The 19,479-nt window shown below is 38.9% G+C and overlaps 1 protein-coding gene across 1 annotated transcript; it reads left to right on the top strand.

The window, feature by feature from the left end:
• Positions 1 to 9,994: 9,994 nt before the first annotated feature.
• LOC103528597 (CD99 antigen) lies at positions 9,995 to 19,169 on the top strand. Its single transcript, XM_030457426.1, has 8 exons — positions 9,995 to 9,998; positions 10,246 to 10,287; positions 10,607 to 10,663; positions 14,305 to 14,340; positions 16,975 to 17,040; positions 17,926 to 17,982; positions 18,654 to 18,692; positions 19,015 to 19,169. Exons 1-8 carry the CDS (start codon positions 9,995 to 9,997, stop codon positions 19,167 to 19,169), a joined length of 456 nt encoding a protein of 151 aa, XP_030313286.1.
• The last annotated feature ends 310 nt before the right edge of the window (positions 19,170 to 19,479 follow it).

Raw genomic sequence — 19,479 nt, 5'->3', positions numbered from 1 at the left:
GTGCATGAAGTCTTTGTTCTAATTTCTGACATAATCTTCTTTTAGTAAAAATTCTGTAGAACTTTTTTTTTTTTTTAATATCAAACCAAAGGGGATCAACCTTGTGTGTATATGCCATGTAGTGTATTGACTTGTAACAACTTCTTTTTCACATAGTAGCACTACTTCAACAACTAATAGTGCAGAGTTTGCAGGAAGAAAACAATCATTACCCACTACTTCCAAAATTATTGCTGCTGCTCATCCTCCCACCAACTACAGTTTAAATGGAGTCCCTATGAGGTCTTGCAGCAATGGGCAGTGAAAAAACCTTGCTTTAAATTAATGTCATAGTTTCATTTTAACAAATGGGGGATTATTTGCAGCCAAGTAACGTGGCATAAGAACAGGAGAGCAGGAGGACTGTGCTGGCCTGCCCTGTAGTATGCTGTGAACAGTGGTGATTCATAGGGTGTCTCATCACTGGCATGCTGACTTTCTTGTTCTGAAGGACTGTCTTTTGTTTTTGAGCATTTCAGTTCAACCAACCTGAGCATGAGCAAGCTGATTTCCATATGCTACACACACTTTAATTACAAAGACAGACTGCCTAACTATTCTTGCTTTACACATGTGCTAACTTAGACCCAGTGCAGGCCCTGTTTTGGGGAAGAATTCATTGTCAAAAGATGCTGTAGGCACAACCTTATGGTTGTGGAAAATGTTTAATCCACTTTAAAAAGCAAAATTAAGCATTTTAAGTTTATGGCAACAGCCACTGAATTTTATCATCAAAGTATTTGCTATGTTTCAGGGAATATTAATGGTAAATGCTTCTCAATCCTAGTTAAGACATGGTATGAGAAAAGCTTGGCCATGCTGGTGAAAAGCTGGTCTAGGTCCTTATGATAGGAACATCTATAGCACCATTCACCTTTTTATAAGCAACCTTAATTTTTATCTGAGCTGTTACTGTCTGTGATAACTCCTAGAAACTACCATGTCACCACAGCCAGGCCAGATCACATCACCCTTCTTACCATCCAGCATTTCCTGTGTCCAGCTCTCTTCAGTTAGTTGGTTGGACTACCTTGATGGACACACCTCAACAGAAGTGTGGCACAACCAAGGACCACATTGCACAAAGAAAGTGAGACCTGATATAGTTCAGAAATTTCCATGCTTACCACAGTTTCCATATTTCTGGCTACACCCTTCAGCATTTTTAATTTCCAAGCTTGGGCAGGTTAAAGGGGGTCTCCCACATAAGTTGAGCTGCAACAACTAAATGAATGGCTTTTAGCTCAACCCAAAGGAAACAAACTTCATAGAAACTTCTTCCACTGAAGTTCTTGACAACAACCCATGCTGATTACTGTGGCTCAGCTCACTTGTGGTAATTTAGCTCTGGCTGTGTCTACACTGCCCACTTCGGATGTGGTAAGACACAGTTTAGGTCCTTGTCTGCCAGCAATTGAGATCATGCACCAGTTTGAAACGTATCACAGGTCCCATTTGGGCCACACACCTCAGTTTTGAAGCTTACAGTAGATCCCATTTGGGCAGTATACCTGGGTATATACCTGCAGTGGGGAAGCAGTGCAAGCTGAGGCCTCACTCCTCTATGAAGCTGGGAAGGAGCTGAAGCTCTCACTCAGATCTGAATTCTCAGTAATGCTCCTCAGGTTCCCAATATGGAGATATTCTATATATCCATGGGCTTTAAGACCAACTAATACATCAGATGTTTAATCAGTCACAGACAGTGCAAATGTTGACGATGTTTAAGACACATTAAATTTGCTGCATCAAGTACTGCATTCTATGCAGGTAAAAGGACCAACATTTATTGCAAGCTGATAAATCATGTACCAGTGTCCAGCCAAGGCTTACAAAGGTGTTGACTTAAAACTAATTGTATTCTCAGTTAATTAGCTATGTACTTTATGGGTGAAAATTACAGACCTGTTTGGATTTGAGACACTGTGTAACTTAGTTTTATGAATAATGTCGTTTTCACTGGAGTTACAAGGCAAAATTGGAGTGATGAAAAACACAGTCCTGTTTCTCTTAAATTGCTCCATCAAGCTCCAGGCCTCATTGTTGCTTCATATAAGATCCCTGTGTATGTGCCAGAGCACTTGCAGTATCAGCAGGAATAGAGCAGACAGTGAATTCTCTTCTTGCTGCACACCAAAACCTTTACATTCCCAATACCTGAGCTGCTATCATCCACAAGCATCTATCCTCCAAGGGTGTGATGGCAGCTTGCTAAGTAGACATACCTGAACTGATTGAAATGTTAACAGTGGAGTTGTGGCAACATCTGAGCTCAAGAGCTCACAGCCCAGGTGGTTACTCAGCTCCCCAGGCTCACTTTTCAAACAGTGATGCCACATTGCAAGCCTGGTAGCAGTTCTCAGATGGACTGTTTTCAATATATATTTCCCCCTCATTTGCATCACTGATTTTCAGTCACTTTTCATCTTATTGGGGATGTCATATTGATCAAATAAATGTTATTATTCTTTCAAGATTAAGAATCCATTAAAAAATGATTTCTCTGACATTTTGCCTCATGGCTAAGAGAAAAGAGATTAAGATTGGTTTGATCAGGTTGACTGGTTGTTTTGATTCCCTCTTTTCCACAGGGGTCTAACATCTATGAATGTTAAGGGAAAATACTATCTAAAATATGGCCTGTAGTACATCATCTCGTGAAGGCAAACAGGCCATTCCAATTGAAAGAAAGGTCTTAAATGAGTTATGAAAATATAACAGCCTCATTTCCACTGGGTAAGCTTTACCTCTAATCAATGCATTTTTTAATTCCTGAGGATTGTATTTTAAAAGCTAACTCACAGTAATATATTTTCAGAGGACAGCCATGCTCCAGATTAGATGAAAAATAGCCCAGAGTAGGCACAAAGATTAGAAGACAAATTAAAGAAAAGTCCTTCCTTACATGTCAGGCCTTACAACATCAGTGGCGGAAGAACCTGAAGCATACTTTCCCACAGGGAAGAGTTAGCAGCAACAAAGCTTTGTGGATCACTCATCAAAACTTCAACTCTACCTTGCAGATTACCATCTGCAAGGAGCAAAAACCGAGATACAAGCCAGGGTTCTTTTTCTTCACAAAGACTGTACTGATCATCTCTGAGCATGGCAGTTACAAAAAGATGGCTGGCTCTTTTTTCAGAAACCCAACCCAAATTTGCAGAGCGTTTCACATGCCAACACTCTTGATTTCTGTTCCCTCCAAAGACTAAGGGCTTGATTGTGTTCCCCCCAGAGACTCTTCTGAGTCTCCTGTTTTTGAAGTTCAGACACCAACTGATGTTCCATCACCCTTTGCCCAGGGTCATTCAGTGAGGTTTCCCTGTGTGCTCTGGCAGCATGTGCAGAGGCTTCTTCAGCTCTCCAGAAGAAGGCTAATTGCTGTTCTCATTTAATCCAAATTAAATGAGATGGTGGCTCCTGGGACACTGCAGAGATTTTGTTTCTGAACAGACCTGCTTGCTGACTTCCAGCAAGTCTTTCCAGCATTCTTCTTTTACAGAAAACACATTCTTAATGGCACAAAGCAGAGAAGATGCTTTGCTTCTTTGCTGTCTTGCATTTTAAACACACAAGAATGTGCATGAAATGCCCTCATCATCCACTTTGACTTGGTAGTATTACTAACCCCTTGGAAGCAATATAAAGAATAATGCCAATGTCCTACCATGACTTCAGGGGGCACAGGATTAATTATACAGCAGATCTTCTGAAACAAGTTCAATACAACATTATTTACAGAATAGTGCTACTGAGATCTATGCTACTCATATTGAAGAGATAAAGATTATTTTGGTTGCATTTTACCAGTGCATTTGTGACGAAGTTGGGAGGAGAAACATTAAAAGACACTCTAGGAGCAACAGAAATAAAAAAACCTGGCATCTCCTGACTTGCATTATCTTCTGCTCCATCTGTTGTCTTTAAACTACCAGCTGGGGAAAATGTGGATTAGCCAGCGGGTTCTTAGGGACTGTGTGGTCACTGACAGAGCCCAAGACCTCTGTTGCTTGTGCCACACTATAAGGTTTCAGCAGGAAGACTCATGAAGGCCTCTTGTTCAAGCCTGCCTGCTATAAAGTGAGGATCATTAAACCTTACACCATCAGACCAAATGGCTGAGAAGGGCCAGCAGCTTCACAAATCACAGAGGGACAGAGAGAAGCGTTGGCTGAGCAGCCCACACCATGGCCTGGGCTCCTCTTTCTCATGACACAAAGATGAAAATCTGAGTTTCGGTGAGACGGGCAGACATATGGTGCTGTTACCTCAGAGATCCCAACTCTTTAGCTCTGCCTGTAATTTTACAGCCCGCACCAGATTCTTGTGTACACACTCTGAAGCAAAATATATAAAATTATATGTTTAATTTTATGTATGAAGGACATATCACATCATAAAGAACAGCAGCTACCTTTGAACAGCGGTTGTTTGTCCACCACAAAACAAACACCATCAAAACAGAAGATTTTCTTTTATGTTTCACAAGGCCATGCTACACAGACCTAAAGCAATACTGCCACTGGTGCTTTACTAGTGCATCTTATTTGCCAGTAGTTATTTAAATGTGTACTTAAATGAATAAGTGAGAGAGACCTTTTAATTTCCCTTAAATTCAAACAGAAGTGGCCTAGAAAAAAAAACATGAAGCCAATAATCAGGTCCATATGCTGTAGTCTGTAGACTGGATCTCTGATCTTAATTACAGATTTTAAAGCATGCTCATTTACCACCCCAGCATTAAGGGGTTGTAATGGCGATTGTTGTTTATGGAACAAAGGGGCCATGATGGAAAAAAAAAAAAGCTACAGTAGCCTCATCAGGAAATAGGGATCATAAGAATGTTACATCAAAGTAATGACACCCCCTCATTGAAATTTTGTCCCATGTGTCCACTCTGGGGTGTAAACTTCTATGTTCTGCCACAACTTTTCTTCCATGAGTAATTTCCTTTAAACAAACATAATTGCTTCCCTAAAAAAATTGGACTAGTAAAAGGGTATGTTCTGAATCCCGAGAGAATACATCCCATTTCCTTGTTACATGGGAAATATGCCTTATTATTGTATAATAAGCAGAAAGTAGCTGTGCAAAGAACTTACCATTTCATCTAAGATGAACATAAAATGGGCCCTGTGAGAAATTTCAGTAACTTATTGTTTCTCTTTAGAACTATTTTTTTTCTCATTTGTGAGTCACCCACTTCTCCCTCAGTATCTGCCAGCTTCACAGTGTTTTAAGCTCATTGTATTCACAAAACAATTCTTATTTTATTACCCTGAAGAAATAATTTTTGTTCTTCTTTTAAGACAATGTAAAAACCTATTTTCCCTTTCTATCTAGCTTGCATTTCTAAGTTAGTTGTTTCTAACTTATTTGTGACACATGTAGTCTCATCTTAATCATAGGACTGCTAGCAATACAATTAAAGTCCATTAATTTAATAATATAATGACAAAAGGATTTACCTAACAGCAAGTGCATGTATGCATTTAAGATGTATGTCCACACACATGCACATGAACATATAAAGACATTTTCTCATGAATCTTTGCTTCATTTTTAGGACTAGACTATACATGTTAAAAGCCTGAGAAGTTAATTTCATTTATCCCATAACCTGAGTCTCGTTTTGCAACACTCGTGCAGGCTTACTTAAATGTGTAAAATTTGAATGGCTAAAAGCTGTGTTCATAGGGCTCCATTGCAGGGCTGAACCTACTTATGGAGATTAAAAATTGCACAGTGGTGCTGTGGGAGCCTTTTTCCAGAAAACCTCTGACATAATGATGTATAGATAACATCCACTTGGAGAATCCAGCCAGGATCTGTGTAAATTCTCTTTGAAAACTGTGGGTCCTCGGACCCTTGTGATCAATTGGCTACTCAGCTAGTGGGTGATGGATCCATTTAACACGTAGATCACCAATCCAACCATAGCCAAAAGGTGCTGTTTTCTCTATTTTAGTGACTGGATATTTTGGTCATATTTTCAGAAAACTAATATGGGTCAAATTTTGCAAACATTAAATGTCGATGTGCCAGAGGACATCACTTGAGGTGGGGTAAGACAACCTCAACTTTTGAGATGCTTCAGCAGGATGTGTCTTACAGTCAAGGCAACCTACTAAAAGTGAGCTCAATACCTCTGTGGCAAATAACAACCATAACAGTCCCCACAAGTAGAGCAAATGGACTAATGAGGATTTTATATCACCATGCTATTAAAAAATTGATAGAAAGTATGGGCATTAGTGAAAGCAAATGTCTTACCCAGAAGAATCGTGCCTGTGAAAATAAAGGCAGTAACTTTGAAATATTCTGATGCTTGGCTTTATGAAGTCTGTTGCCACCTGTCTAGCTGCTCCAGAGAAGTCTGCTATTAGCTGTGTAGGCCAGGGTTATGCTTCAGATTTTTTACTGGGACAGTTATGTGTGTTGGGTGGAGATGAGGAAATTACATTTCAAATGATGCTGGCAATAGCAGCAAAAGTCCTGCTGTTACTATAGTTCATTGTGTCTGAGCAGCTAGCTTAAACATAATTAAAATAAGTCCTTTAGTGATAGAAACTGTGTCTATCTGTATATCTATCTAGAAGGCTCACTTCCTTAGCTTAACGTCCTCTTGTTTGCAGAGAAGAATTGTTCTGTAGTGTCAGGCAGGAGCTTACAAGAATTTTCTCAAATTTTAAATTAATAACCATATCAGACTACCCAACAAAAAACACTGTTACAGTAATTTTATTTCTGTTAAAAGCAGGGGTACTTCCAGAAGAAGGGATAGAAGTGATGCTAAGAAGCATCATACTAGCCCAAAGCAGTAGTAACAGAGATAACTCTGAGATAATACCACCTTGAATAGCTAAATCTCTTTGTATCTTTATCCAGGTTAAAAAAATAAAATAAAAAACCAACAACAATCAAACTCAACCAACAAAAAACCACAAACAGAAAACCGACCAAATAAAGAAAACCAAAGGAAAAAAGCTGTTTTCTCCCCACTAAAATTTCTTTCATTCTTATTTTTATCGGTGTACTTCCAGTTGTTTCTATTACAGAAGCTGGTCCAAACCCAAGCCATTTTTATATGTGGAAAATTAATTTCTATCAGCCTATTTGTTCTGTGAAGAAGCTTGACTGGTTTATTTCCATTGTCATTTATCTTCACAGTTCCCTGAGTGACTGCAGTTCCTATTGAGCTAAATAGTCCCTGAGTCTCTAATGTGTTTTTGATTTTAGACCCACCATTTTGTGGATGAAATCTGGGCTGTTCAGCTATTTAACCATCTGTTATCCTACCAAATTGGATTCTTAAAATGTCTAGGTGCAGTCTCAGAAATGGTAACGAGCATTTAAAATTCTGCTCCATAAAATCTTACCCCTTGCAGCAATTTGATGTTATTACTGGAGGAAGTCTGCATGGAAGTCCAAGGAATCTTTTGGTTTATTGGAATATCATTTGCCATGCTGCACAGATGTCCACATAAAATCTGCCCATCTGTCGAGGTTTATATTTACACAGTCAAAGAGATTTCAGTGTAGATTCCTGCCTTACTCCAATTAATTCGTTCTGTGTTGATGTCAGTGTATTACTTTGTTTATAATAAGAAATATTAATTTAAAAAAATCTTAATAATTTATACAGGGAATTAAGAGACATTTTTTTCTCTACTTGAAATATCTGTAGTTCTCTTCTACTTCTCCCTTGCTGTCTCTTGCTATTTCCCACATCTTCAGGATGAGAGCAGACATAAAACAGGGATGTGTAACCTAGGTATTGTTCAGGAGAAAGGCAGATGTGTGTAACGGTTTCACCATTCTATTTTGCTTTTGTTCTTACTCACTTGGAAGCATCTGCATCATCTTGTTTGAATTCCATAAATTATTTGGATTAGATTTCTCCTTCTGCTTCTTTTTTTTCCTTCTAACTGCAAAGAAATATTATACAAATAAGTTTTCCAGAGTCTTCCTTTACAAGGTGATTTTGTCATGCTCTCTTTACAGCATTAAGATCTCAGTAGCTGCTTTCTATATTGGTATTTTGTGCCTGTTAGGATCTGTTACAAGGGATCTGGTTTGGCCAACAGCTCTTCAATGTTACAAAACTATTTCTGGTGATTCATTTTGATGAGAAATGGTTTGAATCCCACAGCAGTATCCTGTAGCAGCAGGGCTCAGGTCAGCACTCCTTCAGCACTCAGCACTCAGGATGCCGGTGAATGGATTTATTCAGAAGAAAAATCAAACCACAGTCAAAAGGTTGATTGTATGGTTGGCACTGAAGAAATGCTTCAGAAAAAAGGTAGTTTGACTGCATAAGCTGAGATAATACCAGGATGTCAGTGTCTGGGTAGGGTGTTCAGCAGAGGGATCAACTTGTCCCATGGTTGGACAGCAGCACAGATGTGTCCTCTGGGAGGGGCTTAGGGCCTGTAAGGGGTGGCAATGTCCTTGGAGCTCTGGCAGATAATATCTTCTGAGGAAGTCACCTGTCTATTTTATGTAATTATGTGTTTTTGTGGATTTATTTTTTAAAAAATAACCTGTAAGGATCTTGGAAATTATTCATCTAAAGACCCAATTCAAAGGTTGCTGAACTTAACTAGTTTGGCTCAGTGGCTAGGGCAGGGGTGGGAGAGGTGGTCAGACAAGGTAAAACTCCAAGATCAGTTCAAAGGAAAAGAGATCAAATGCTATTCTAACAACATTTGTGGGAAAGCCTTATGCTGTTTATCTACTTCTTACTTCCAGAGACATTTGTCATAGTTTTTATGGGACAGTTTTGCTTTAAAAGCCTTTCACTATTTTTCATTCTAGCTCGTTTTATCTTTTCTGTCAGACACCAGCTATAATTAAACTCAGACTTTTGTGAAAGTACTTATACAAATCAAAATGTTTCTACTTTATCCTCCAGCACTGATTTTTATCTGAGCATCACTGGTTTTTACCTCTTATAATTTAACTATCCAGGAGCTCTTTGACAAGAGAACAAGAGATACTATTCAGAAAGAATGACTGATGTGAAAAATGTCATGAAGACAGACAGCATCTGTCAAGGAGAGAGGGCTAAGCTGAACCCAAAGCACTATCATGCTGGAGAATCTCTGATAGCCTCTCTCTGATCCTCAGTTTCCCTGCTTGACTTGTGACACCTTTCTTACTCTTTTCAAGATTTAGTAAGAAAAGCACTTTAGTGAAGAGTTAGTTCTTAAGCCTTTTAGAGAGTAATAAACAGATGCAGATCAAGAAGCTTACTTGGTAGAGCACAGTAAAACACATCATCTTGGGGCAGTCCCAACTTCAAGAGTTTTTGTGGTTTTTTTCTGGCTGACCTTGTATTTGGTGAGCAAACATAAGGATGGTGAAGTTTCAGTCTGGATGAAAACTAATGGATATATACTCTGCAAAGAAGTGATTCATGAGGGCTGTATTAAAAGGGAAGTGGCAGGCTGTAGAGGGTGGAAAGTAAAACTCACATGGTCACTTCAAAGTAGTATATTTCAGTTCAATATATTTTAAACACTTAACAGTTTTATTTACCTGCTAACTTCAAAAGTCAAGATGCTAAATGTCCTGCTTTGACATTTAATCACATCATTGCTACCTAATACAGAACAGGAAGGTTTCTTTTCACCCCTTTCAGATTTTTTAAAGTACTGTGGAAACTAAATTAGGGAAGTACATCTTTCCGTCTTTTACTGCTGGCACGTGTTACAGGAAGAATTAAAAAAAAAAGTTGACTCAAGCTACAAATTATCAGAAGTCAGGCTTGACAGAAAAGCTGCTCTCTGAAGCTAAGCTACTGAAAATGTAGTGAATATTAAAAGTTGTCACCTAACTATTCTGGTTTGCAAGCACTGCACTGACTGCTATTTTCCATCATCTGGCAATAGTCCTTGTGCCCCCTAAGAAGCAGCCTGTGTGGTTCAAAGACATGTTTACATAGCAGCTGAATATGGGTAACACGAGAGAAGAGCTTTTCTTTGGGCTACCTGAGCAAATAACGTCTCTGAATGAAGTGAGCCCATCCCATGAGACCACTGAGGATGGCACAGTGCAGGGACAGCCGCTGACAGCTTTTGCTATGCCAGCTCCTGTTTGGTTGGATTTTTCTTTTGCTTCTTACTGGTGTTCTGGCTCAGTCCAGACCCAGAGCTCATGGAAACCTGTCCACTTAAGCAGTTTCTTCTGTCACCTTCCTTCTAGGTCAACGTGATTTTGATTTAGCTGATGCTCTTGATCACCCGGGTAAGTAAATCTCCTATCCTTATTTTACCAAGGCATCTAAGATAAATCTCAAGGCCTTTTCCTTGTGGCTAGTACTTAAGTTAAAGATATACAGAACTGAGAAATCCTGTATTTCAATGTTTTACTCATAAAATTTAAATTTTCTTTAAAACAAATGGAAGAAAAAAGGCTTTGAAAACATAGCCATTTATTTTTACCTTCTTCCAGAGTATGCACAAATGTACTGAGTGCACCTCTCTAGATTGGTAGATAGCTTCTTTTGATAAGTTGAAAAAGTTTAAGCTATTATTTCTTATTGTTATGCCATTGTGTCCCACAGAGGACATAATCACCAGGAAGCCTACAGTGATCAGAAGACCGACAAGGCCTGGGCTGAGTAAGTAATAAAGACAAGGAGTCATAACTGATTTTAGATATGTAGAAACTTTCTCCCATGAGGTTCTTGACCATATTAGCTAATGTACCATATGAATATTAGCTGTCTTTTACATGTAAAATAATTTTTGACAATTACCAATTACATGTCTTTACTACTTTACTAGTTCCAGGAAGGCTTTAGAGTATGACTGGCCACTGATGGCATTTTATTTCCTGAAGATCTTCCTTGCCCTTTTCCAACCCATATTAAATTCCCTGGGGAGTATAATAATAGGATGATAAAAATAACAATAACAGTTGCTAAAAATGGCTCACTGTTCTACTATTTTTTTCCCATCATATTTTCTATGTGAATGGTTTAGTGGTTATGGGTTGTAGGGTGGATGGTTGGACTGATGATCTTAGAGGTCTTTTCCAACCTTGATGATTCTATGATTCTCTTAGTATAGGTATTCATGATGTTTGATAGTAGACTTGGGAAAGAATCAGAAGGAATTTGGGTATTTTCACTTCTTCCCATGTATATACTTACTATTATCTGCTATTGATGACCTGCGTCAAAAAGGGGAAAAGGCCCTGAACGGCAGAGAGGACCAAAAGATTTTAGCTGTGGTCTTGAGGATGGCAAATGACAATGTCCAATTAACAGTCATTACTGCCGAAAAAACCCAAACATAAACAACAACAAAACGACACAAGCATTTATGATGGAACATTTTATGATAACATAGAGATTTTTTCAACTAAACTACACCAAAAAGACATTTTTGGCTATCAAAATACTTGAAATTAACATTACTCCACACAACATCTTGCAGTGTTTTGTTTTCCTGGATAAAAATTGCAGTAAGTCTTTAGATACATGCAAGCAGGTACATTTCCCACACAATTTTCTGTCTCCTTCTTTGAACAAAGAGGGCAGCATTTTGCTAATGCTGTGGTAATTAAACCCTGTTGCTGGCTGCATTCTTCCTTCCCACTGGATTTTGCAAAGAAAGTCTGTGTTTGGCCCAGATTAGACGTGTCCATTGTAAAGCACTGCTAAACCACTGCCCTCAGCTTAGCTAGCTGTGCTGACTTATTCTGTAATCAGTAGAGAGAAATCAGAATTTCTAGGGATGGTTCATATCACCCTAAATGTGGATTTGGACTCATTCTAATAGAGGCATTCCTAGTAGGTTACTTGAATTGTGCCCCAAAATACTCTGTTCTCAGAAGTGTTTGAAGATAACCTAGGGATGTTGATACCTACAGTGAAGTTGCTTTAGTAAGGTGAAAGTAATTTAATTGTGGGATACAACAGCCAGAGGATTATCCGCCTTACCTGAGTCAACTTCACTAATTCCTGGAAATGAAGAACTCTGTTTTCCTGACCGTTCTAGACTCTCTTCCAGGGCTGAAGAGGATTGCAGGGAGTTTAAAGGAAATTCAAATAAATCAAAAGGCAGCTTTAAAAATCAGTTACTAGATTTGGAAACATGTGCAGGAAGATGATCCAAAAATATATTTAGCATCTGCCTGATGCTTCATCTTAACCTCAGGGTTTCCTCTATGTCTTATTCAGCCAGTACCATTAAGAAATGAGGCTGGCTGAGATGATGAATTTGATTGAGCTGGGACGAGTTACTGCACAGGCCATGTCCTCTGGGCACCACTTCCCACACAGAAACCTGTGCCTGACTTAAAGCTCTCCTGTGGGCACCTCCCATGTAGCATAAGAAAATTTAACTCAAAACGTATTGGAAGGGAATGGTGACATTTGTTTACAAAGCCTCTAAATAAGTTGATTTTACCTACTGACATTCATCCTGCCACTGATTTAATTCAGCTGTATGCTCAGAGGAGCACCAAGATGTGCATGTTCAGGTGGTCTGGTGAGCACCATGTGCAACATAGGACAATGTATGCCAGCTACTAAGTCCTCAATAGCTGTGGTTCTTCTTGGTCAAAAATGACAAGCCAGTTTATGTACAGATCTTTTATACTCTTTAGGAGTCATCAGCTATTATGGAGAGGTCCTTTGCTTCATAATCTTACTTCAGTGTCTCTGACCCCCAGGCCAGGTTGCTGCCCACTATCTGGCATTACTTGTTTGAGTACAGAGATTATGTCCACATGTTATTTTCTGAGTGAGCAAACAGGAATAGTGGAATAGGTGATACTCTGCAACCTTTGGTTTAGAGTCCCCTTCTGCTTTTCCTCTGCTGACAATTCATCTGTGCTGTCACCTTACAAGAGTGCAGACCTACTGGTTTTGACAGAAGCAACACATTCCTTCATTTTATTGCTGGGAAGCATGTTTTTTATTGTCTGTTCATTAACTCTTCATTCTGGTGTTTCTTCTGGCACTTGAACAAGTAAAGGTATTTTTGAAATGTTGCCCAGGTGCAAACAGGATCAGCACCTGTTTTGACAAGAACAAACAGAGTCACGTTGTATGAATTCGATTATTTTCCTGCCAGATTCCTTGGTGACATCAAAGCATTTCTGGATTGTTACACATATGAGACTAGATACTGTGCAAAAGCAGCTCCCTCTGGAAATAAAGAATACGTGTAGGGTGTCTTCTGCACAGTGATTCATTTGGATGGATTTTCCTGAGTTTGGGAAATTCTGATACAAGTATACTGAAAAAAAAATAAAAAATGTTTAGCTGATTTTCTGTGGCAATAAGCACTGGCATCAAAATTTAGGCATATTTTGATGTCCATCCTGATATATTCCAGCACTTTAGATTTAAAATGAACAAGAAAGGGATCCTTGAAGTTATGACATCCATCTGCCTATTACTCAGTGATCTTTTAGAGCTCACCACCATTCTAAGCACACCCTAAAATATCACCCACGTACTCATATCCACACCTGCATGTTGGAAACAGAGTTCCTCTTGTTTATGCATCTGCAGCTCACTGGCAGGTTTTTTATTGGGAGGAAAATTCCAGCCCAGGTACATAGGGACACGTGGGCAGTGCTGGGGGAATGGCAACAACTTGCTCATGTAGATATTTAAGTATACTTTAAAACCTTTATAGCTCAGCAAAAGTAAAACAGACTGTTACCCAACTTGAGACAGGAACATGTGATCAACTGAAGCAAAACGTTTTATGTCACCATGACCCTTATATTTATTAGTTGACTCAATTCTCTTTCTCTAAGTAAGTTTACTACTTCCCAGTAATTGTTCTTGAAAAGGGTATTCAGGTTTTGCAGTTCAACAGATTACACTTGAGCTGACAAATATATATCAGTGTTAGCCACAGACAAAACTGTTTTTAAATAAGTGTATTTTTTAAAAAATAAACTATAATATGCTAAGGTAACTAATTTTATTTTTTGTAGTTGTGAATACGTTAAAGACCATGATTCCATTATGAGATTTTTTTCTGAGCTTATTTAAAGCAGGAATAAATCTTTTCTATTTTGAGTGGAAAATACTGTATCATTTGTCAGTTATTGTGTGGGGAAATATTAAATTCTGTAAGCAGTTTCAATAAAAATCTAATATCTTATTTGAATTTGTGGGACTGCCCTGGAAAAGTTGCTTGGCAAATACTCAGTTTTACATTTTCTATTAAAACTAATGTCTCATTTCCCTCAAGAATCGCATGTAACTCACTTCTTCCTCCTTTTCATTTTTAGACAATGATCTGCATTTAGGAGATGCTCTTGGTGGAGGTGAGTACTCTGTTCTCAGATAAAATGATTGGGTTTTTTGTAATTTTTTTTTTTTTAATCCTGCCTGTGGGAGGAACTGTAGTAGTGGGAGTCATTACAATTCATGTACATACAGATTTTCTGTCAGAGGCCATCACACAGAGCTGGGACAAGAGGATGGGCTGTGCCTGCTTGCCAATTCTGGGAGCTTGCAGGCTCTCCTGCCTGCCTGAACCAAGTCAGCTCCCAGTTCCTTTACCATGCCAGGCTACCCCAGTCTGGTCAGAGGATGTACTGCCCAGTTAGCCCTCAATGGTTTAGGAGCTTGGCCTCTGGTAGAAGGTTGAAGGCAACAGGCAACAGCAGTAGTTTCTTCTTTCAAAATGTGTCTGCCTAAGATTAGGAAGCAAAGGTAACAGCGTATAGAGAGAGGTGGGAGCTTGCAGCTCTGCTGGTCAGGAATACAGGAAGGAATCTTCCAGAGATGAGTAGGGATGGAGAAGATACAGCTTAAGCTTGAAGCAGTCAAGGTGTTGCAACCTGACAGAGCTTCCAGGTGTTTCAGTAACATCCAGAACTGACCCAGGAAGCATTCACTGTACTGTGCTGAGCTGTGCAGACATAGGAAATCCATGGCTTTGGGAATTTTTGCATTTTTTTTAGGATTTTTAGAGATATACCAAGAATGTGATTTACCAAGAATGTGTTTTAGGCTCCTGTATGCTGAGATTATCTAAAATGCAAGCAGTATTGAATCAAAGCCTAAAATTCCACTGGAATCAAAGCTACAAATAAGAAAAATTACTTCTCAGCCCACTGCACAGAACCTCTGAATTATGAACCCAGTCACAGTGGTCTTGTTTACTCGTGTTTCCATCTTAGAGAACCATAACTTGCATATTATTCTTCCCATTTACAGGGCTTTTCACATTTCCAGGTTCATCTGTGGCATTTCATGATCATGCTTGACATATTAACTCATCTTTTCTAAAGCTGAATCTAATTTTGTTTATAACTTTTATGTTTATACTGTCACTTCTTCCTGCCTATGCTTATTGTTATATTTCTGCAAGTTTATAATGGGTGTTTTTATGAACGTATGTGCTTAGTATGTTGATTAAATTACTAAATGAATACCTTAGGTGTCCTCTCTAAAACCCACCTTTTTATTCAGAAGATGGCAAATTACATTTCCCTCAGTTTTTATTTCTTTGCTCCATTCTGAGTTCAGGTTCTTAACTGACATGCATGGTATAAAGGGATTAATGATATGTACCTCATTATCAATAGCTCTGAAGATATTATTTCAAAGAATCAGGGATCATACAATTGCTTGCAACCCCTCCCCAACCCTTCCCCCCCATCCCTACCATGGGCAGGGGCACCTACTAGACCAGATTAATAATTTTTTCACTATAGTTTGTATTTATAAGGAGATATATAGAATATATCTTCTTATGCTTAGAGAAATCCGAATAAGTGTAGCATCATAGTAGAAATTAATAATGGGCTCAGTAGTTTTCTGCTATTGTGCTGTGGTGAGTCTTAGTTTGTTAGACATAGTTCTGGAACAGAACAAGTCTCTTTTACTGTTGAATAGAATGAATTGGGCAAAGTCTGATTCAGCAAAGCTTTAAGACTTTACCTAAAATCCACTGACTATAGTAGGCTCAACTTGACTGAACTGAAGCATAGATCTAAATCATTTCCTGAATCATAACCTAGATGTTATTCACACACAGAAGCATTGTATTTAGCAGTTATGCAAGAAGAAAACATGAAAAAAGGGAATCTGGAATGTTTAAAGGTGAAGAAAAGATTTAAGAAGAGGGAGGGAAGCAAGTATTTATTTCTGTGACCTACCTTTGATTTTGTAGAAACTAAATTTACCCTCTAGCTTTGAGAAAAGCAACTGAGCTGATGGCAAGAGGCGATCTACTCCATGTATGCAGAGCAACACCCTGGGTGTTAATTTTGGCAGGTTTTTACCTGAGTCAGCTCTTACTACTCCAGCACTGTATGTGCAGTTTGGAAACTGCTTTTAGTCATCAGATCTTCTGCTCTATTCAATGCATCTCTTCCTGAAACTTTGGCAAAAGTTAAGGCCAAATACCAGCCCAAAGTCCTAAACAAAGCTGTGAGTTCATTTTGCACTGTTCAAGAGTAGAAAATTAATCATGCATTAGGTGAATTCAGCATCTTTTAGATGAAACTAATCTCCAGATCTTAGTAATATCTCATGATGTCACAGATACATCCCTTCTGTGCCCTCCTACCAACCCCAGCCACTGCCCAACCCTGGACACCAACACCAACTTCTCTGTCAGTTCTGCATCCCTGACACCCACAGTGACACACTGCACCTCCCCACTGTCAGCACTAGTGTTGGCACTTCCCAGGAATGCATGAAGTATTTTCCTTCAACATTGTTGCAAATTATTCTCTCATTTTAATTTTGAAACTATTCCCTTTTCACTTCCTAATTAGTTTTAGTACCTAGTTATTTGTTGATGCAGTGCCTGAGACTTTTTAACTAGTGACAAGATCCTTTTCTTAATTCACCAGAGAACAAATTAGAAATAAGTGTAAAATCTCAGGTTAATATGCTTTTTGTTTAAAGCTGTCCAATTATCTAATAATGTTGATTATCAATAGGTGACATCCCAAGAAAGCCTTTATATCCACCTCTGCCACCACGACCAGGAACCTATAGTAATTCTGGTAAGAATATTTTCTCTTAAGACAATCTAGCATTAAAAAGGGACATTCTGAATAGTTTATTCTCTTATTTTTTATTGATGGTTTTTATCGTCCCTTTCTGCTATCTGCTTTTTGCAATCACTGTTAATACCCAATGTTTGCAATGTTTTTTTTGAGTTTTTAGTACCATAAATCTTTTCTGTCTGACCAAATTGTGGTACTTTGCCTCCTAAATGGCATGGAAATAACACTCATCTTGTTTGCCTTTTCATTTTGGATGTGTATACACTGAACCATGATAAGGTTCAAACTGGACATCTAGTCACAGGGTGTCAATAATCCTATATTCAGTCCATACTGAGATGTGCATCTGAGATGGCCCTGGGACATACAACAGGTGGGAGTGGGGAGGTGGATATAAGCCTGTATTGCTTTTGGATGTGGTTCCACACACACCCACTCAGATAATGTGGAAATGGCACCTCTACCCCAGATGCCACCATGTATCACATGTTTACTTCTGGTATGATTGTTAGTGGTGAGCCATGGAGAGGCCCTTCTGAAGTCCTCCTGCAGCCTTTCCTGGAAAGTTCCTGTTCCAGGAACCCCTGGGATTTGAGAAATCTTTGTTATAATGCTCCTGAGAACTCAGTCCCACACATCCTACAAGTGTCAATACAGGTGCAGAATAGGTAGACATCAGCAGTTTCAGTACTCCAGCTTCCAGGTGAATTTGAGTCAGTGACCATTCAGTGCAAGACCCCTGACCCATCCTCCATACAAAGCTGAGATTTCAAGGGTTCCTCACCGCTTCCTAGAACATTACAAAAAGACAGGATTTGGATGCTGAAGGGGTTATCATTGATCAGAAATTTTGCAACTTAAATCCTAATCTTTATTTTGCAGGAGGATTTGATGACTCAGATCTGCTTGATGGGAATGCTTTACCACCGCACATTATAGGTACTATTTGCCAATTCTTTGGTTCTTCCTTTATTGCTTCTTCCTAATACTTGTAACTCAGAGCTAGCTGGCATTTCTTTAGCAGTAATCTGTTTGTCATTGAAGATATAGGACAAGACTATGATATTTTTATTTAGATTAGCTATCCTGCACAAGCCATGGCTTTGAGCCTGAAGCTCAACTTTGAAACATATTCCTAAGCATTTTGTACCATTCTGGCATATGCCAGAACCCTGCAGATTTAATTCATTTGAATTCAGCTGGGACAGTACCAAAGCAAAGCCATTCTGCTGAGAACAAAAAGTAGATGCACGAGGCCCATGATCTGGATTTAAATCATTGAGAAATCAACTGACTGTCTGGCAGTACAGAATAGCCAGAGTATACAGGCCTCCCACTCCCTGTGAAATCAGCTGGATGTAGACAGCTAAGTACAATCTTTTCTTTAGAAGATAATAGTCTTCTCCAAAAATGAAGTGTTGGGAGGATGAACAGTTATTCAGCCAGCCAGTAGAGCTGTCAGCCAGGACTGGAAGAGATGTTCCTTTCACACAGTCCTGCTGAGCCACCCCCTTTCACCTTCTCTAGGAAACCATGTTTTGATGAGTAAAAACTGTTCTCAAAACAAGACTAAAAACATTTTTTGATAAAATTTCACCTTTTTGTTTCAGGAGAAGAGGAGCATAATTTTAATCATGGAGGAAACACAGGTATAATAAATTATTTATTAATAATTAACTTGCTTCTGATCATCATAAAATAGTCAGAAAATGTTAGCCTTTTAAAAGTAGTACATATACTACTTTTTTACTCTTAAATTATTCCTTATACTCTTAAGTATTCTTTAAGACACCATTTTCACACCAGCTGGAATGCAACATAATTGCTAGTCTTCTGCTTAAATGCTATGTAATAAATTTCCAGTATCTGACCAAACAGTGTTCAGTTTGGCAGAAGTACACTGCAGTAGGGAAAATATTCAAGTCAAACCATTTAAGTGCCTCTGAAAAAAAACCCTCTCTTTTTCCACAGATTCAGGATTGATAGCTGGAGTTACATCTCCGATAATTTCTGCTTTTGTGATATTGGTTGTTGGATCCATAGCTGCCTATTCCGCATACAAGAACAAGAAACTTTGTTTCAAACCACAGGGTAAGACCAAAGTAGTTTCCAGCTTTCAGAGTTGATTTAGTACTGGAGCAGACTTAAAATTTCAGCGGGAGCATAAATGAGTCAGGGATGAGGACATTTGAACATCTCATCTTAAACAACCTCACTGGCCTGCATGAGATACTGGAAATTAATGTTCTAAGTCAAGGACAGGTATAGGAAGGCATAACATGCCCAGAATATGGATGTAATTCACATCATGAGGGGAATTACATGACGTGAGGTCTCTGCTATCACAGAGATGACCTTTCCAGCCCTGTGCGTGGGAACCAGTCTGAGTCACTCAGATCAGCCTCTCCTGGAGCACCCTCATGTATCTTCTGAGGT

This window comes from Calypte anna, chromosome 1 (genome assembly GCF_003957555.1).
Source record: "Calypte anna isolate BGI_N300 chromosome 1, bCalAnn1_v1.p, whole genome shotgun sequence".
NCBI classification, from domain to species: domain Eukaryota; kingdom Metazoa; phylum Chordata; class Aves; order Apodiformes; family Trochilidae; genus Calypte; species Calypte anna.
The sequence above is the reverse complement of the archived record's forward strand: the minus strand, read 5'-3'. Positions and strand labels throughout refer to the sequence as shown.